General features: G+C 43.1%; 1 protein-coding gene across 2 annotated transcripts in view; it reads left to right on the top strand.

The window, feature by feature from the left end:
- The first annotated feature begins 958 nt into the window (after window positions 1-958).
- Window positions 959-20,829, top strand: part of CLYBL (citramalyl-CoA lyase) — a 260,497-nt gene continuing 240,626 nt past the window's right edge. For both annotated transcript variants that reach the window (XM_075918756.2, XM_075918755.2), the window contains exon 1: window positions 959-1,099. In XM_075918756.2, the coding sequence (XP_075774871.1) occupies window positions 1,035-1,099 (65 nt within the window). In that variant the 5' untranslated portion in view covers window positions 959-1,034. The remainder of the gene's footprint in view (window positions 1,100-20,829) is intronic.

Below are 20,829 nucleotides of genomic sequence, written 5' to 3'. Positions count from 1 at the left end.
TGTTTCTAATTTAGACATGCCCTGAGTTGGAAAGTGATCTACCAGTCATCCATCCCCATGTCTGATTGTCATACTGCAGAAAATCCATAGCGAGCTGAGTGCCAACTACCATAGGGCTCCTAATACTATTTTAGATGTTGCCTTTTTTCCTCTGGTGACGTGTTGTCACTGCAGACCAGGCTTCAGCAGGAAGCAGCATAGTTTAGAGGAGTGGTATTGCTGAAGCAGTACAAGTCCTGGGGCGTGAAGGATTTCTTTCTCCAGAAGAGAAAGCCATGGCACACAAGAGAACATCTCCCTCCCTGGAGTTGTGGCTGCCCTACCGGGCTGAGGCAGGGACCCAGAGTTCATGGCTCAAATAGTAAAAAGCTCCCGTACAGACAATCTGCTGGGTGCCTCTACGCGTGCTGGCCAGCTCCCAGGACACGCATGGCACCAAGCTCTGAGAGGACCCGGACTAGCAGCAGCACCTGCATTGTGGCTACAACTTCAGGGGCAGCAAGGGGCCCTCCCTTAGTTTTGCCAGACGCTCTCCCAACCCCTCAGCCCTGCCCCCTCCTCTGTCCCCCCCCCCCCGCGCCAAAATTACCCGGCTCGGATTCAGAGGGTGGAAACTAGAAACACGGGGACTAGCTGCCACTGGGGGGAATCCCGTGCGCTCCGGGAGAACTCGGCCATGGGGCCGCTTCAGTCTTGGGGCGCGGGCGAGGCGGCGGCAGGGAGCCAGGGCGCTGCACCAGGCGGCAAGGCCCAGCCGGGAGCGGCGCAGACCCGCCCTTGCCCAGCACACGGAGCCCCGGCTGGGGGGAAATCTGCGGTGCGCGCTCTGCTGGGGGCGGGGCCTGGTCGGGGACCTGTGTCCCACCCGGAGAGGTAAGGCGCACAGACCTTTTAGGCCCACGTGTCGGCCGGGACCGGGACCCACGTGGAGCGTCCCCCTCCTATGGGCCAATCAGCCGGCCGCTGAGCAGGGCTGTGTCGGTCGGAGCCCAACTTTGGGGCCAATAGGCGACGGGGGCGGGGCTGAGGCGACGATGGCTGCAGCGGCAGGGGTGCTGCGGCTCCTGCTGGCCGGGCCGGGTCTGAGGAGGCGGAGACTGTGAGTGACGCTGCCAGAGCCGGGGGGGAGGGGGGCGCTGTGCTCACCCACCGGCCCCACAAACCCTCGCCCCTCCCATCCACTCCCCAACGGCCGCCGCCAACGGCCGCGGATTAACGACATTCTACAGGCTCCGCAGCGCCCCGCTCGCTCCGCCAGAGCTGCTCATTCGCCTCCAGCGCCTCTGTGCAGCCCCGCCCCCTAGCGTCTCCGCATAGCCCCGCCCCTCACCTCCTCGTCCCTCCCCCCACCCGCTCGCCACTAGTGCCCCTACGTAGGTAGCCCCTAGAACCGTCTCCTCCCCCCACTCGCCTCTGCATAGCCCCCTTCCCCCAGGGCGCCCATTAGCCCTGCCCCCGAGCCTCCTCTGCCTGCGCTCAGGCCTGATTCCCTGCCCCCACCTACACAGCCCTCCAGAGCCCCCGACCCACTGCTTCCCCGCAGCCCCCACTCACTGCCTAGGACCCCCCCTTGCTGCAGGAACACAGTAAGGCCCCTCCCTCCCTCCATTCAGCGCTGCTCCTTCATTCAGGTGCTTCAGAGGGGTCGCCCAGCTAGTCTGTAACAGGAAAACCTTAAAAAACAACTAACAGTCTAGTAGCACCTTAAAGACAAACAAAGCATGTAGCTGGGATCATGAGTTTTTCTGGGCACAGCCCACTTTGAAGAAGCTTAAAACATAACAAATAGTCTAGTAGCATTTTAAAGATTACCAAAACATGTAGCTGGGATCATGCGCTTTTCATGGGTACAACCTACTTTGAAGAAGTGGGTTGTACCATGAAAAGCGCATGATCCCATCTACATGTTTTGGTAATCTTTAAAATGCTACTAGACTATTTGTTATTTTTTAAGTTTTTTTCATTCAGGTGATTGGCAGTGACACATACCCCCTTTCAAACTTAAGTGTCCTCCCAGGCTCCCTTGCCAAAGCCCCACTCCTGACAGTCTCTATATGGCTGTAGCACATCTAGTTATTAACCCCACCATCACTTCTGTGCTCTGGCTAAGCCCCACACACTGCTGTAGGAACAAATAGAAAAAGTTACTAGCAGCTCAGACAGTTGTTTTATTACTCATTTCTACCCTTCCTTTTAACTGTCCTGTGCAGTCTCTGAGGGGGTGAGGAGCATGCCTGTACATAAAAGGATGTGGAAATGCCCATTATGTTTCTGGGAGACTCAGGCTACCCATAACTCCTGTCGCTTATGAAGCCATACAGCACAAACCTTGACAGCAACATAGAGTGCTCTTACAAAAGGCTCAGCACCAGCAGAATGACTGTACAATGTGCAGTTGGTAGAATAAACATTTGCTAGAGCTGCCTTTTTGGCAGGTTAGACTTGAGTGAAGAAAATATTCTCATCATAAGTGCTGACTTTGTGGGGTTATCTAACCACTGCTCTGTGCCAGGCCCTTTCCCCATCCCTGCTCTGTTTCTCCCTCTCCCACCTTGATCCGCCTGTCTCCTGAGTGTACTCCCTCTCACCTCCTGTGCGGCACTGAGAGGGGCAGTGGGCAGAAAGTGCTGGGAGGGAGGAGGAAGAGGAAATGATCAGCAGAACTTGCCAATGAGCAGAAGGTGCTGCTCCAGCCCAGGAGCATCCATGCCTTTGGCCTCTGATTCTAATGTAGAACACAGCAGCGTGCTATGACCATAACATTTGTGAAGCCACAAGGAAAACTTTTCCTGGGGGAAAAACAGGGAGATAGATTGCCCGGTGATTTTGAGCAGCCAAACAACAGGGCTTTTAGAGGGTCATGAGAGGGAGAGAGTCTTTTTATCATCTTTGAAGCAGCATTTTGAAAATGAGCCTGTAAGTGGAATTTCAAAAATTGTTAGGACTTTAAAAGAGCAGGGATGTATGCCTGTGTTCCTGGCTGCAGGGCAGCTAAATAGAAACTGTTTATCAGAGCAGCCATGATGGGCATTGTGGGACACATTATGGATCACCTCCTGGAGGCCACATAGGGCAACATAAACAAGTGTGTCTGCACTGTCAGTGCACCACTCTAATTTTGTTGTAAAAGTCTCTGTGCTTGTCAAGGTAGTTTTATGATTATGGTGAATCCAGAGTGTTAAATTGGCAGGAGCATTATATTTCTGCACTTTTGTTGATGAAACCTGACTTTTATTGACAAAACTCAATTTATACTGAAAACCGAACAGAATTAAACTGTAAATATTATATATGTTGCCGTTGCCTTAAACTGGGACTAAGGAGTTTTACTCAGGGTCATAAAACATTATTGTATCTGGTAAAAATCATTTCTGGTAAATGCCATGCCATCCTAGTCCTAAATCACTACCAGTATGCAATGGATCAAAGAGGGGACCTAGATATGAAAGGTCCTGTATCCCATTCTCTGAGCCATCCAATCCTAAGGTTTTGGGACGAGATTGAAAAAAGACTTTTAATTTACAGTACTTGGCTTGAAGGAGGATGGCTGAACAGATTAATCAGATTATCCCAACAGATTTTGGAGATGGTTAGTTTTCTCAAAAACTTTCTAAATGAGCTGTAGAAATATTTTTTTCAAATACCTAATAGAAAAGGCCCTCACACAGTGAGATTGTATAAATATGACAATTAAATAAGCTGGCCGTAGTAAATCTGGAAAAGTACTTATGGAAGACAAGCAGATTTTTAGCATCAGAGTGGGATAGGTAGTCAAGGGTCAATTGACTTCAGTTATTAAAATTAAAAATGTGTGGTTTGTTCTGAGAGCATAATATAGTAGATATTTTAAAGTTTATTATCGAAATTGTGTGCAATTCAAAAGTAATTGAAACCTAGAAGGATATATGAATGCACAACAGGAACTCAGGTGCTATTATGGTAACTACAAGAATAAAGCTAGAGAGGTTTGTGTTGCACAAGAGAGAAATGCTATGAACTGACACAGCCAGAATTAATCCCTTGGCAGTTTCAGTAGCATCGTCCCAAAGAAAACCCAGAAGGACCCTTTCTATACAGATCCTGTGTTACCCATCACTTTTTCAATTGCAATTTCAAATGCCCTGTTTCAGAGAAGGCAATAAAAACATTTCTAGTGTGCAGAACTGTAAATGCCAAGGCTTCAGATAGCCAAACATTAAGGTTTGAATGTTTATACTGTACCATAAAGGAGTCAGAAGTCCCCTGGGAGGCTGTGAGTTTATAAGCACAAACTAATTGATGAAAGAAGTCTATAATGTTTGTTGGCTGATAACAACACTATACCATTGGCACGCCAAGAGTTGCTCTTGCCGCTATCAGTTCTATGTGATGCTGCATCTGGGAAATGTGGCTCCCTCACTTGATTCCCTCAGGAAACCAGTAACCAGACTTTTCAGTACCTAAACCAGGACTAAAGTTTTGTTTTAAGCCAGCAGTAATGTTCCATCACGGCTTTCCTGTCTCTGTTTACATCGAGGCTTTAAATTAATGCTCTTTAGGAAAATAATCCTCTTTCCTATTTATATTATGCCCTGAACTTTTTTTATTCTTGCCTCAGTTGGTTGCCTGGTGCGTCTTTTTTTTAGCAAGGTGTGTGTAATGGTCAGTCTGTAGCCAGCTGTGACTCTCTCCACCATCTTCTCTTTAGTGCTACCTATTTCTGCATAGAAATTGCTGGGAATGGCAGAAGAATTGAATTGAGATTTATATGGAGAGGGCTTATTCCAAGGCTAGTCAATAGCTAGAAGGAAAGACTCTCTTAGTGGGACAGTAATAGGAATGTAGCCATGTTAGTCTAGTCTAGCTGAAACAAAAAACAGGACTATGTAGCACTTTAAAGACTAACATTCTTGGTTTATTAGGTGATGAGCTTTCATGAGCCAGACCCACTTCCTCAGATAAAATTGTGGAAGAAAATTGGCACGACCATATATACCAAAGGGATACAAGACCTGGTTCCGCTTGCTAGATGACCCTTCTATTGCAGAGAGGAAAACATGGGTTTGATAAACTTGAGGGACAGATGTTGGGCCTCAAATTGCTTTCCAAGACCTGACTCAGAACAGTTGTCTGATGTGGAGAAGCAAAAAGTCCTTGCTGTGCAATAACTTAGCTGAATGGGAAGAGAAAACACAGGGGGACATCTTAAAGCAGTGGTGGGCAATAATTATTTATGGGGGGCCACTCCAAGATTTTGGAAAGTGGTTGAGGGCCTCATTCTTCCATGATATTAATGGAAGAGATGTGGAGTCTGGGATGGAGGTTGAGTGCAGAAGGGAGTTTGGGGTAAGGGATTGTGGTACAGGAGGGAGAATGGAGTCTAGGTGGGAGTTTGGGTGAAGGAGGCAGTTGTGACTTAGGGCAGAGGACTGGAGTACAGGGGTTTGGGATGTAACCTAGGGTAAGAGGGGATTGTGATCTGGGACAGGAAACTGGGGTGCCAGATCTGGGAGGGGATATGGGTGCTAGAGGGGGCAGAGGGTTTGGGTATGTTGATAGCGGGGGAAGAGGGTTGGGAAGGGCTGGGGTACCAGAGGCAGGCTATGGCCAGGAGACTTACCAGCCAGAAGCCAAAGCAGCCTGCCTGCCAGCAGAACCAAAGGCTTGCACAGCTTTAAACATTTGCCAGCCAGTCTGCTTGCCCAGCCATGTGCTTCAGTGAATAACTGAGCTGAGGAGAGGGGATCTGGTTCTTTTTGTTTGCCTATTGTCCAAACAGGCAGCTTCCATTGGCCAGTTTCTGGCCAGAAACTGGCCAGTGGGATTGTGCTAGGGGTGGGGACAGCTCCGAAGCTTTCCTCCCTCCAGTTTTGAAACAGAAATGGGGCCTGGCAGCTGCATTTCTGAGTGATATGCAGGGCTGTGGGGCAAGCAGGGGAGCCTGCCTGGGGCACCCTGCTGCCTCCATGAGCTGGATCTGGTGCCTTGGCCATATTTTCCCAATCCTGGCTTAAAGAATGTGCAGTCCATGCATGTGTTCACTGAATTAAATTCCATGTGTCTTAGTCTTTGCTAATGGGAGACTGTGTAGTTATGGAAACAAGAGCAGATGCTTTATGGGGTTTCTGAATAATGGCTGCACATTTAATCTAGAATCTTTCCAGGCAGTGGCAGTAAAGCTAGGTGCTTATGTATCATGCAATGAGTAGGAGATAATACCTAATTAGATAGTGGGGTTGGCAGGTTACAGTGATTAATTGATTCTATATAGAGAGTTTTTCTGATCTGATAGAATTATTTTCATCAGTCACATAAACTGTTCCTCGTGTTGCTGTGACATCATTGTATCATTAAGAATCTGCTTTTTAGAAATGCCATCAGAATACTGAAGAGCAAATGTATGTTTATGTATATAGGAAGAGACCTGTGTGCAAACCTGCAAAATAGTTTCCCTCTGTTTTTTTCTTGTTCATAATGTTCCAAAGGGCATCTTTTGGGCTGGAATTTTCTATAATTGGTATCTGCCCAAAGATAAATATTTTTGAAAGTTTAAACAAAATTATTCCAGGTAATACTTTTGAGTTTGGTAAAGGAGAAATATGTGCTATTCCTGGTTTTAAAAAAATTTAACCACACTTTTTTTTAGATAGGTTTATAGTAAAAACAATTGATGATTGAAGCTTGGCACAGACATAGTCCTTCCGGGTATACTTGGTCTAATACTTCTATATTTAGGATAAGTGTAAGACTAATTTATAGCATTGAGAACTTACTCGTTTTTAGCCCCCTACTGTTCTCTATCTCAGTGGTTCTCAACCTTTCCAGATTACTGTACCACTTCCAGGAGTTTGATTTGTCTTGTGTGCCCCAAATTTTACCTCATGTAAAACTACTTGCTTACAACATCAGACATAACAATATTAAAGTGTCACAGCACATGATTACTGAAAATTGCTTACTTCCTTATTTTGCCTGCATGAAACTTTAGTTTGTAATGACTTTGCTAGTGCATTTTATATAATCTGTTGTAAAAACGGGCACATATCAAGTAGGGATGTAAGAGTTTAACCAGTTAACCGATAACCATTAGTGTATCAGTTTCCTTTGGGGTTAAACTTTTCTGCCATGCAGGCACAAGCTGGCTGCCACCACACGCTCTGCAGCATAAGGCTTATACTTTAGAATCTGCAAGATAGGGTGGCAGTCAGCTCCCCAGGAACTGTGGGGGCACCCCTCCACCATTCTTCCCTCCCTAGTCCCACCCAGACAAAAACAGTTAACTGTGTAATTGCTAGGATTTTTAATGGTTGCATGTTTACTTTTTTAAAAACCTTTTTTACATCCCTAATATCTAGATTAGTTGATGTAACTCCTGGAAGACCTATGGGTACCAAAAACAGTTTAGCCGTGTAATTGCTAGGTTTTTTAACGGTTACATAGCTACTTCTTAAAAACCGTTTTTACACCCCTAATATCTAGAAGAGTTGATGTAACTCCTGAAAGGCCTCTATGTATCCCCCAATGGTACATGCATTTCTTGTTGAGAACCACTGCTCTATTTCACTACAGGAAAGTGCTGCATCTTTATTGTTTATTTAGGAATGCAAGTTTGTGGCTCCTTGGAAAGCTAATAACAATGTAGTTTTTCATAGATAGGACACTGGAGGGTGCTAAAGCAATGGGAGCTGAAATTAACTAGGACATTAAAAGTGTGGCGTGTGTGTGTGTGTGTGTGTGTGTGTGTGTGTGTTAGTCAAGAAATAGTGTGTGTGTGTGTGTGTGTGTGTGTGTGTGTGTGTGTGTGTGTGTTAGTCAAGAAATAGTTTGATACTTTGTTAGTTTACATGTGTTCACATAAATGTTGCAATTCCTCGCTGGTAGCAAATTTTGTTGTTTATTGTTTTTACATCTTAACTGAGACCATCGGTGAAATGTTAAATGTGTCTATGCAGATGAGGTATCTCTTTCCTAACTTTTTAGTGGAAGTAACTATTTGTGTGTTTTTTCAGACTTAAAAAATTTTCTGTTCAGCATTCTGGGATGAATTGTGTTTGCAAGTGTGACTTCCTAATGACAACATTTTTAACTGGCAAAACAGATAGAGACTATTCATATCAGAATCTGCACATTATACCATGTAATTCTGAGTCATTTAAAATAATCTTATCACAAACTGGAGATGGTAAAAGCCACATAATGGTTCATTTGAGGGAAAATATGTGTTAAATTAGAAATAAATACCAGTAATGGTCCTGATCTTTTTATCCATATTTTTGTATGGCCTTTGTGCCTCTGTGGAACTAACTGAAGTCAAGGAACAAAGGGTCTGCCTAGGTGGATCCAGTCTTAGGACCAGCACAGATATTAGTAATGAAGATACACAAAATATTTCCAAATTAAGTAGAATCATAGAATCACATAGAATCACTGGAAGGGACCTCAAGAGGTCATCAAGTCCAGTCCCCTGCCCTCATGGCAAGACCCAGTACCGTCTAGATCATCTCTGATAGATGTCTATCCAACCTGCTCTTAAATATCTCCAGAGATGGAGATTCCACAACTTCTCTAGGCAACTTATTCCAGTATTTAACCACCCTAACAGGAAGTTTTTCCCAATTTCCAACCTAAACCTCCCTTGCTGCAGTTTAAGCCCATTGCTTCTTGTCCTATCCTCAAAATCCAAGGAGAACTGTTTTTCTCCCTCCTTGTGACAGTCTTTTAGATACCTGAAAACCACTATCATGTCCCCTCTCAGTCTTCTACTTTCCAAACTAAACAAGCCCAATTCTTTCAGAGTATTTCTACACAGCAAAGTTATTTCCAAATAACTATTCTAGCATCTACACAAGCCAACCACTATTTTGAAATTAATTTGAAATAACAGAGGGCTTATTTTGAAATTGGTAAACCTCATTCCACGACGAATAACACCAATTTTGAAATTGCTACAGTAGACTTCCGATAATCTGGCACCTTTTGGACCTTGGTGGTGCCAGATTATCAGATTTGCCGGAGAATCAGGAGATCTGGTACAGATGCACGGCTTAACAGCTGGCCAGGACACAATCTCCCTCCCTCTCCCCTCCCCTTTCTTCTTCAGTCTCCTCCGTGCTGTAACCTGATCCTCCTCCCCTTTCCCCTTCGCTGAAGCAAAACGCTCTTCTCCATACTGTAACATGATCCCCCTCTCCCCCAACCTTATGTTCCGTCTGGTTACAGCCAGCACCTGTGTTGAGCGGCAGGCTTTTTAATCAGCTGGTCAGGAGCGCCTGGCATTTTGATGCCGGAGTACTGGGAGTGCCGAACAGTTGGATGCTGGACTATCAGAGTTTTACTGTATTTTGAAATAAGGGCTATGTAGACACTTATTTCGAAATAGAGGGCCTCCAGCCCTTCCCTGGGTGCACTGGTGGCCACTCTGGCCTCAAGCAAGAACACTCCTCTCCCTCCCCCCATCACCGGAGCCCTTAAAGGGATAGACTCTGGTCACAGTGCCTGTACCACCTCCAAGCCAGCCAGCCCAGAGCCAGCAGTCATTGCCTCTGACCCAGTGGCCTCAACACATGAGCAAGGAAGCCACTGGCAGCCAGCCCTCCACCGCTCCCCAGGAGCAGTCTTCCAGCTCCGAGGAGCCTGCCAGGGCCCGGAGAAGGTGGGCACCTTCCTGGTCCACGGTGGAGATCATGGACCTTATTCAGGCTTGGGGGGGATGCCCCCAATGTCCATGATCTCCAACTAGATGGAGGAACATGGCCATCTATGGCAGGATAGCTGCCAGCCTGGCCACCAAAGGCCAAATGCGAACCCAAGAGCAGGTTTGCAGGAAAATCAAGTTAGTCCGGCGAGACCCCCAACCCTGAGCCCTGAGCTTCCCCTCCCCCTTCTTCCCCTTGCTTCCCCTTTTCAGCTCCCTCCCAGGTTTCCTCTCCCACCCTCTCTCCTCTCCTCTCCCACCTCCTTTCCTCCCTGGTCTGCTGGAGGGAAGCAGCTAGTGCGGGGTTGCCTCACCCCATTTGTAAGTAGGGATCCGATGTAAGTTGGATCCATGTAATCCGGGGACTGCCTGTAATGCTGTAGTGTAGACATATCCTCAGTCTTCTCTCATAGCTCATGTTTTCTAGACCTTTAATCATTTTTGTTGCTCTTCTCTGGACCTTCTCCAATTTTTCCACATCTTTATTGAAATGTGGTGCCCATAACTGGACACGATACTCCAATTGAGGCCTAATCAGTGCAGAGTAGAGTGGAAGAATGTCTTCTCGTGTGTTGTTCACAACACTCCTGTTAATGCATCTCAGAATCATGTTTGTTTTATGTGCAACAGTGTCACACTGTTGGCTCATATTTAGCTTGCGGTCCACTATGACCCCTAGTTCCCTTTCTGCAGTACTCCTTCCTAGACAGTCACTTCCCATTCCGTATGTGTGAAACTGATTATTCCTTCCTAATACTTTGCATTTTTCCTTATTAAACTTCATCCTATTTACCTCAGACCATTTCTCCAGTTTGTCCAGATCATTTTGAATTATGATCCTATCCTCCAAAGCAGTTGCAACCCCTCCCAGCTTGGTATCATCTGCAAACTTAATAAGTGTACTCTTTGTGCCAATATCAAAATAGTTGATGAAGGTATTGAACAGAACTGGTCTCAAAAGAGACCCCTGCAGAACCCCACTTGTTATGCCCTTCCAGCAGAATTGTGAACTATTAAAAACTACTCTCTGAGAATGGTTATCCAGCCAGTTATGCACCCACCTTGTAGCCCCATCTAAGTTGTATTTACCTTATTTATTGATAAGAAGATCATGTGATACTGTATCAAATGCCTTATTGACAGGGCTCAACAATTAATGTAATCTGCTCGCCCGTGGCAAGTAGATTACAAGCCGGCACAACCGCACAGCATGGTCTGCGCATGTGCAGTGCGGTCTGCTCATGAGCACTGTGGTCTGCGCATGCTCAGCATGCCAAACCGTGCAGCTGGCGAGCGGGGCTTGCCGCGGCTTGGCGAGCCCTGCTTATTGAAGTCTAGGTATACCACGTCCACATCCATAACCATTTTGTTATGGTTTCCCAAAACAATGCCCCCCAATCTTTTTTTCGTTTCTCAGGGTGTGTGGGTGAATAAGTGTTTGTTGGTATGATTGCGTGGTTGGCATAAGTACATAAGAATGGGCAAGACCAATGGTCCATCTAGTCCAGTATCCTCTCTTCTGACAGTATGCAATACCAGGTGCTTCACAGAGAGTGAACAGAAATGGTAATTGTCAAGTGATCCGTCCCCTGTCACCAATTCCCAGCTTTTGGTAGATGGGTAACTTCTTCTCCCCTTCCCAGACATGTTCTCATGATGTGTACTTGTACGGTTGCCACCTTGTCTATTCTTACCAGTTTATTTTCTTTCTCCTGTCCTTTTAGTTACATTGCTTATTTATAAAAATTATCCACTTTTTTGTTTTTTAATTCTTTCCTATGTTTTTCCTCAATGCACATCCCTGAGGGACCTTGCCTTTCTCCTGATGGCTTCACTTCTGTACTACTCTATTCATCAGATGATGATGTGTGAGAAATAGGAAATTGTATAGAGCATCACTAGAATCTCTTGCGAACTGTGTGTTTGAAGACTTTCCAAAAATCATATATTATAGAATCATAGAACCATAGAGCTGGGAGAGACCTCAGGAGGTCATCAAGTCCAGCCCCCTGCCCAAGGCAGGACCAAACCAAATTAAATCAACCCAGCCAGGGCTTTGTCAAGCTGAGACTTAAAAACCTCTAAGGATGGAGATTCCACCACCTTCTTAGGTAACCCATTCCAGTGCTTCACCACCCTCCCAGTGAAATAGTTTTTCCTAATATCCAACCTAGACCTCCCCCACTGTAACTTGAGACCATTGCTCCTTGTTCTGCCATCCGTCACTACTGTGAACAGCCTTTTTCCATCCTCTTTGGAACCTCCCTTCAGGAAGTTGAAGACTGCTATGAAATTCCCCCTCACGTTTCTCTTCTGAAGACTAAACAAACCCAAATCCCTCAGTCTTTCCTCATAGGTCATGTGTTCCAGCCCCCTAATCATTTTGGTTGCCCTCTGCTGGACTCTCTCCAATGCGTCCACATCCCTTCTGTAATGTGGGGCCCAGAACTGGACACAATATTCAGATGTGGCCTCACCAGTGGTGAATAAAGGGGAATAATCACTTCTCTGGATCTGCTGGCAATGCTCCTCCTAATGCACCCTAATATGCCATTAGCCTTCTTGGTTACAAGAGCACACTGTTGACTCATATCCAGCTTCTCATCCACTGTAATCCCCAGGTCCTTTTCTGCTGAACTGCTATTTAGCCATTCAGTCCCCAGCCCGTAACAATGTTTGGGATTCTTCCATCCCAAGTGCAGGACTCTACACTTGTCCTTGTTGAACCTCATCAGATTTATTTTGGCCCAATCCTCTAATATATCCAGGTCACTCTGGGACCCTATCTCTGCCCTCCAGCGTGTCTACCTCTTCCTCTAGCATAGTGTCATCTGCAAACTTGTTGAGGGTGCAATCCATCCCCTCATCCAGGTCATTAATAAAGATGTTGAACAAAACCGGTCCAAGAACTGATCCGTGCGGCACTCTGCTAGAAACCGACCGCCAACCTGACATTGAGCCGTTGATCACTATCCATTGGGCCCAACAGTCTAGCCAGCTTTCTATCCATCTTACATTCCATTTATCCAGTCCATACTCCCTTAACTTGCTGGCAAGAATATTGTGGGAGACTGTATCAAAAGCTTTGCTAAAGTCAAGGTATATCATATCCATTGACTTTCCCATATCCACAGAGCCAGTTACCTCATCATAGAAGCTAATCAGATTGGTCAAGCATGACTTGCCTTTCATGAAACCATGTTGACTGTTCCTGATCACTTTTCCCTCTTCCAAGTGCTTCAAAATGGATTCCTTGAGGATCCCCTCCATAATCATTCCGGGGGCTGAGATAAAGCTGACTGGTCTGTAATTCCCTGGATTGTTCTTCCTTTTTAAAAGATGGGCACTACATTTGCCTTTTTCCAATCATCCGGAAAAATATGTTCAGTTTCTTTCCTGTTTTAGCTTTATTAGAAATGTGCTGAGCTTCCTTGTTCACAAATATGGAATAGGTTCTAGGGGAAAACCCCTTTTTGGGAAGTAACCGAAGTATAGCTCTGCTGAAAGTTTGGTGGTTTTTTTTATAAACTAAGTTTTAATTGCTCAACAGAATAGGGACACATGAGAATGTAGGGGTGGAAATAACAGTAGTGCTGCAAGTGTAAGCAAGCTAAGTTCATATGAGCCAGAGGAAGAAATTTGGCCCTAAATCACAAAAAGGGACTAATCCCAACTTATTATCCTCCCGTTTTAAATATTTTCTTCTTTCATGTCACCACTTATTGGAGAGTAGTGGGCCATGTTAAGTGCCTTGGCAAAGGCACCAGCTTCCCCCTACCCCAAGCCCTGCCCTCCCACCACTCTTTCTCCCAAGTGCTGCCCCTGCCCTGCCTCTTCTCCACCCCTTTCCCTGAGTGTGACTTGTCTCCACTCCTTCCCCTCTCTCAGAGCATCCTGCATGCCACAAAAAACACTGTTCACAGTGGACAGGAAGCTCTGAGAGGGAGTAGGAGTTGATCGGTATGGGGAAGAAGGGGGCACTTGGGTGCTGAGCACCTGCTAATTTTTCCCTGTTGGTGTTCCAGACCCAGAGCCCCCAAGTAGATGGTGCCTTGGTGATATGTTGGCCCATGTCCTATTCACAGAAAACCATTTGTTATGATGCTAAAAGGCTTTTCATTTGTTCAGTTTCTGAACGTTGTGCCTTCTTTTATCCTTAGAGATTTTGCACTACAGGTTACACCTCTGAAAACTGGTACTCTCTGGTCTAGCAACTTCTGTGGTCCAGCAGGACCACAGATGCTCCGGGACCAGAGAACCCTGGAACCTAATGACAGGAGGGTCAGCTGCCTGGTCAGGGTTGGGAACAGCAGGGTAGCAGGAGTCCCACAGTAGTGCTGGAGCCAGGAACAGGAAAAACCTGGCAGCCTGCAGCAGCGCGGAGCCGGGGACTGGGAACCTCGGGTGTCCACGGCAGCGCTGGACTGGGAGCTGTAGAATCCTGGCAATTTGCGGCAGATTGGAACCAGGAGCTGGGGAACTCCAGGTGCTCACAGCAGCATGGGGCCGAGAAATTTAGAAGCATATGTGCCCATGGCAGCGCAGAGCCAGAGAACCCCAACAGCCAGCGGCAGCGTGGGATCGGGTGATGAAGCATGGCACTAGTGGCAGTGCAGAGATGGAGGAAATCTGTCTGCTTGCAGCAACATAGGCCAGGACTGGAGAGCCCCGGCTGGCAAAGGTAGTCTCAACCCAGGACGAGTGGCAGTGGAGCAGGGAAGAGAATAGAGGGGGCCAGAGGCATGGGGCTGGTTGGCTTAGGGCCCTGGAAGGGGATGCTTACCATGGTCTAGAAAATTCTGTTGTTCGCAACCGGCAGGTCCTAACCGTGCTGGACCAGGGAGGTCCAACCTATATTATGGTACCACCCTTTTAAATTAAAATATTTTAATTTCCCATTGTATGGTGATTAAAGGGGGCTATAACAAATGTACAAGATCATGCTGAGTTAGATCCTACAAAGACACGCATAATTTGTTCCTATTTACTGAGGGAAGAAGGGCCATAAATTCTTCACAGGAAGTGCTAAGCAGCTCATCAGATTGAGCCTTCATGTCTATCCTGTGTTCTTTGCACTGGATGTTTGTAAAGTGATGAACTGATTTTAAGTCTGCTCTCCAGGTTTTTAAATCCCTTAATGGGAAGCACTAGGTAATATTTGAGACTTTCACTGTATGCTTCACCTCAGCAGGAAAATATGATACTAGCAACTTTTTAGAGGTTCCGTTTTTGATCAAAAAGTAATTGAGTTTATCAGTATTTGCCCCTACACTGTGATGTTTGCTGCTCCTCAGCTCACCCCTCTCTACTTAAAAGTAAAACATATGAATACTTTTTTTTCTGATATGTTTTTAGTTTTAACTTTCCTCAGTTCCTGTTCAGGGCACTTCTCTCCAGTCTCTATATTAAGCCACCTTGTTTGGCATGTTAAAGTGTTTTATTTAGCATTCTTATTATGTTAATCGGACTGGGTCTAAAAGTTTTTAAACAGGACCCTAAGCATCTCATTGGGATGGTAGCACTTAGTAAATAGTAGAATATTTTTCGCTTTTCTACCTCACATGGATGTGAAGCCCAAGAAGTTTGTAGTATGTTACACCCAAATGGTGGTGGAAATTAACTTTGACACCAATATATACTAAACTTGAAGTGAAGTCCCCTGTTAATTTCTCCATCTTTTCGTTGAACACTGCTGTGTTACCTCACAATTTTCCTATAACCCCTGTCTCCTGTAGCATAACTTTGAATTATCCATTATCATCATTAGCCAGACAAGGCAGTCGTGCAGTGGTGGGCATCCTACGGCCTATCAGGGTAATTTGATTGAAGGCCACAGTACATTGTGCTGACATTGACTGTCCACCGGCTAGACCTCAGAAAACTCCCAGTGGCCAGAGGTGGAGCCTGCAGGCTAAGGGGAAGCAGGGGTATGCTGACCTGTGCTTCCTGTAGCTCCTATTGGCCAGGAACACTGAACTGTGGACAATGGGAGCGGAGAGGAGCAGTGCCGATGGATGGTCAATGTCAGTAAAATGCCTTGCAGCCCATAATCAGATTACCTTGATGGGCTGCATGCAGCCCACAAGATTGCCCATCACTGCTCTAGTAATCTTTGTCTTCCCTTGTATGCTCCTACAGACTTGATCAATATACAGTACTATCATGGATTGAATAACTGAATGTCCTTCTCTTTATTCTGCTGTTTTAATTAATCACTGTTAGCATCAGGAGTTCCGCAGTGGAGAAAGAGAAATGATAAAACTTTGAAGAATTCAGGGTTGATCTCTAAATTTTAATGTACTCTTTGCATTTAAGCAGTTAATAGATACATTTTATATTGAGCTTTCAGGTGACCTAATTTCCCTTAGTACTGTACATTTAGCTTTACACATCTGCACCTAATTTGTAAAAAGGATTTAATGAGAAACTTCAAACAGTTTAAATGTCAATTACAAAGAAAGCGAGGTTTTAAAGTTCCAGTAATCTGTCCATATTGGTCATCGAAACATGATCCCAGGTGGATGTAATTCAAGACAGATGGCATTCCAAAGGCACAATTACAAAGAGCTTATATATTTTCAACACTAACAAGCTGTCATGCTATGTTGTAGCTACACTTGCAGTACAGTATGACTACAATTACTGTTTTATCTGGTGTGGACTTGATATTAAGAGTTTTAATTCATCACTCTTTAAACAGTCAGCGGGTGTTTTAGGGTACATGGGGTGGGGCAAAATTATTTTGTAGGATTAATGTAGATATATTGGTTCTGTTTTTATCTTAAAAGATGTTGTTTACAAAAAAAGGGAAGAAAATGGAGCATATGTTGAAAGCTTTGTAATATAAGCTAGCTCATCACAGGGTTATTTCTATTTTTTTGCAATAATGAATTATTGTACTTTTAATAATACTTCATAACTATTTCCAAGGAATCAATAAAAGTCCACAGCATTCTGGATGTTTTCAGATGACTTTTTAAACTGAGAACCTATGAAAGAAAGTTTTATTTATCTGGAAATTTTAAAACTAAAGGGATTGACTATGACTTCATTTGTACTGGTGTAAAACAAAAGTAGCTTCCACTTAGATAAATCAGGAGTCATATGCCCAATGTATAAAATCATCTTTGAAGTATATGTAAGGGTCCAATTATGAGTTTAGACCCATGTTTTAGGGAGGAGTTAAACGTACTAACAGAAAATAAATGAAGGATTTATTTTTAATTGAAATCATTAGCTGTGTGCTATATTTTTAGACATTTAAAAGTTATAAAATTAAATCTATTTGGTAGCAGTTTAGACAGAGTATTAATCAAAATTTAAGATGTCTTCCTACATTCAGGCATTTTTTGGTTACATTAAACATACACACCTACAGATACCCTGCTGAACCTATAAGGGTAAATATATATTGAAGAACACACATTTTATGCTAATTCAGCTACATCTCAAGTAAAAAATGTTGAGGAATGAAGAAAGGCTAAGATATTTGTTAATTGAAATGTCTGATTTAAGTGGTGAGTGCTTTGCCCATGAATTTAAAAAAAAAATCAAAGTATGTTGTAAAATGTTCTCAGATAATAATCTAAGATTATAATCTTATCCTGTTTTCCTGCTTGGAAAAGATGCAAGTTCTACTTGATGTGCAAAACCCTACAAAGAAAGAAGCTGGGCTTCAGAGCCACACTTGAAACAAAACACCAATTTTACCTACAATTTACTAGTTTCCTCATTTTATGCAGTGGAATTTGAAATGGCCTCTAGTAATTTTTTAAACAAAAATACAAAACTCGTTAGCACTGTTTTGGCATGTCATGAATCATTAAATCTTTTACCTAAATTCAGAAGTAATTTGCAGCAAATATAATCAGAGGATTTTGTATATTCCCCTCCCCCTTCTCCCACCAAGTCTGCTGGGTTGTGATCAGTTTTCAAAGCATACCATGTCCATTCCAGTAGACTGGGAATAAATACTTGTTAGTTCAAAAATTGTCTAGGTATAGAAAAACTGTTTTCTTTTGGCTGACATTTTGTTCAGCATAGTCAGCAGTGATGAGTAGATAAAAGTATTTGAAAGAAGGAAGGAAAGCATCACCTACTTAGATTTTTATTTTGTGCAAATTAAATTACAGCTAAATTTTTCTACCTATATTTGATACTACAGTAGTAAGTCTTGATCTCTGGTATTTTTTTCCTGGAAGAATTCTCCCTCTGACTTACTTCTACTCTTTGTATGGATAACATACTGCAGTCATATGTTGAAGCAAGCTTCACTTTAAGACTTAAACTAGTCATTAAAGATTGGGTGGGAAAGTTCCTTTGCACCTGGGAAATTAGGAGAGCAGAAGCAAGATACATGTCCGCATCCTTTCCCTGTTGGTTCTTCACCTGTGAATTTGAACTGTGGTGGTAATAAAAGTTTTGTGGACCTCGTTTTATGTGAGCCCATTAAGCAACATGAGAATTTGGGATTAGCTACCCTTCATATTTCAGAATACTGAAAGGTGCCATTTATAAGTTTAAAGTGCCTGCAGGAAGGCAAAACAGGCTTGTAAACTTAAACTCTAGACTCCAGAAGGTAACAGGTCTATAGTGTGGGCTACATAGTACTCAAAATTGCAAATGTGCTTTATGGTATGTTTTTTTTTAATTGGAAAACATCTGCCTATAAAAGCTGATATAGCTTTTCAGACTTCTCACCGGTGTTGTTACTATCTCTTATGTCATAGAAAAGACATGATTGTGAATGGCCTTGTTACAAACCCTAAATTGTTGTTACAGCACCAGCTGCTAGAGTTGAAGGCCTATTATTTTTTATTCATTATAACCTACTATTTTGCTGACCTACTAATTTAGCTAGTCAGATTTGTTTCTGAAAGATGGGGAAGGAGTTGATCTGTTCAGGAGTATTTTACAATCTTGAAGCGTATTACATGGAGTAGGCCTTTTTGTAAAAAAAATCTCAAACTTTTTATTGTTTGAAATAACAATGAATAACATTGTTAGTTATTTAAGTATGATTTTCCATGTTAGTATTGACAATGGTCTGCAGTAGAGCTACAGAGGAAGATGTTAAATGTCCATTCATGCAATAGACTCTAATGGTTCTAACGCAGTGAGCACGGTCTGCTGAGTAAAGAACACTCTGAGTTTCTGTAAGTGCATTAGAGACTATGAAAGGTGCTAGAATGGCAGCCCAGGAAAACTGAAGTTCTGCTATTTGTTCACAGAACGGGTACAGCTTTTCCCCACCAAGTTCAACCATTATATTTCATTCCAAACCTTGTGGAATCACTCAAAGCTATTTCAAAAGTCACCTGGAGAGAGAAACTGCAGAACTTTGGTTTCATTTACAAATTTTGACACTTTGAGTAGATGTTTAAACAAAGACCTGACCTGGATAGGCTGCCACTTTCCACATTCTAATGACATAAAAAGCTAAGCACTGGCTACTCAGAATACTTAGAGCCCACTCTGTTAGCCTCATTTAGCATGGACATTCTAATTGACAATATTTTTTTCTCCATTTTCTCCCCTTTTCTTTCTCTCCCCATCCCCTCTTTTTCTCTGCTATTTATTTGCACTCTGGACCCCTTAACTCCATTCATCTGAAGAAGTGGGTTGTGCCCAAGAAAGCTCATGAGACCATCTACATTTTTTGTTAGTCTCTAAGGTGCTGCAGGACTATTTGCTGTTTGTAAAGTTTTTTCTAGGGACATGATATAAGATAGTTCTTGCCTTGTGCTAGCGTCTCTGGAACTGTCAGTTGTGATGGTGTTTTTTGCGGTTTGAAATTTTGGACTCAAAGGATAAAAATTAGGCACCTGAATCTATATTTATTCACTTAAATAAATGGGCCATTTTTCCATAAATGCTGTGAATACAGAGTTCGCATTGATTCTAATTGATTATTCTCAGCTTCCCTTGATTGTATTGAGATTATTCTTGGGACTAAGGTAACTCAAATACATGTTTAGAGGCTCAGACCCTAAATTCCACAGAAGATGGGAGAGCTACACAGAAGTAACCAGGAATAGAATTTGGTATTTATAATTTTTATTCTAATTTTCTAAGTGTAAGATGTAAATTAAATACTTAGATTAGTGTGTGTCATTTAAAATAAGGATGTTTATGAATATTTTGTCAGTAGTTACTAATGGTATTTCTAAAATAAAATAGTTCAATGTGTAAATCAGTGTCTAAAGATATAATTCTTCTTGAGTATGTCAGTATTAAAAACTATTATTCCGAAATTTTCTTTGTTCTATCTTCTTCACTTACATAAGTTGATCCACTTGGTCCACAATCCTGCATTGAGTTGAATATAGCCCCTGGACTTTTGCAGAGCTGATTGCAATACTCAGACCTTGAAATTTACCTTTAAAAGACAGTTACAAGATTGTTTGTTAGTCCGCTGCTTTGATGTTATACATATGTTGCTAGTTGACAAGATTGAAATTATTTTTCTTTATGCTCATGTTGGGTAGTACCTTACTCTTTATAAGTCATCTCATTGATGAGTTACTCTGTGAATTACTCACTATTCCTTGTGAATATCACACTCTGGCTCTTAGTGCATTGGATGTTCAGTATTTTGTAACAACATGTACATGATTGCTCTCTTGCAGAGGTCTAAAAAAAATCTATATTTTTCTTGTAAAATAAGCACAATTACTAGATGGCATTTAATACATTTGCACAGTAAAATGTTAAGATTTTAAGTTTAAAGTTAAAAAAGGCAAAAGTAAAGACATTAAAAATTATTTATCTTGCCTTTTAAATACAAACATACGTATTTGTTTTGTTGCATTAAATATTGGGTGGTTTGTGGGAGGTGGGTTTGGTTAAATCTGAAACTTATTACTCAAAGAATTTAAAATTGTTGGGTCAGTGCAAAATATTGACTTCAGCATACTGAAAGCATAAAAACTTTTTTGTTGGTAACTAGTTTTTGGAGAAGTTGATAGATGTGAAAAACATTTAGCAGGGTTGTTGTGTTTTTTTTTTCCTTCCCGTGAAGCTAAGCTACTGAGGAAATCTTCCTACTGCTGTACGCTGCAATATGTCAGAAACACCGTTATGTTATAGATGCATCATCATCTAAAAGGAAAAATTGAGTGTGGGTTTGAAGTCGACAAGTGATGAAAGTAGCCCTG

Source organism: Pelodiscus sinensis, chromosome 1 (genome assembly GCF_052426305.1).
Source record: "Pelodiscus sinensis isolate ZL-2025 chromosome 1, ASM5242630v1, whole genome shotgun sequence".
NCBI classification, from domain to species: domain Eukaryota; kingdom Metazoa; phylum Chordata; order Testudines; family Trionychidae; genus Pelodiscus; species Pelodiscus sinensis.
Note: the sequence above shows the minus strand (reverse complement) of the source record. Positions and strands in the feature narration are given on the sequence as shown.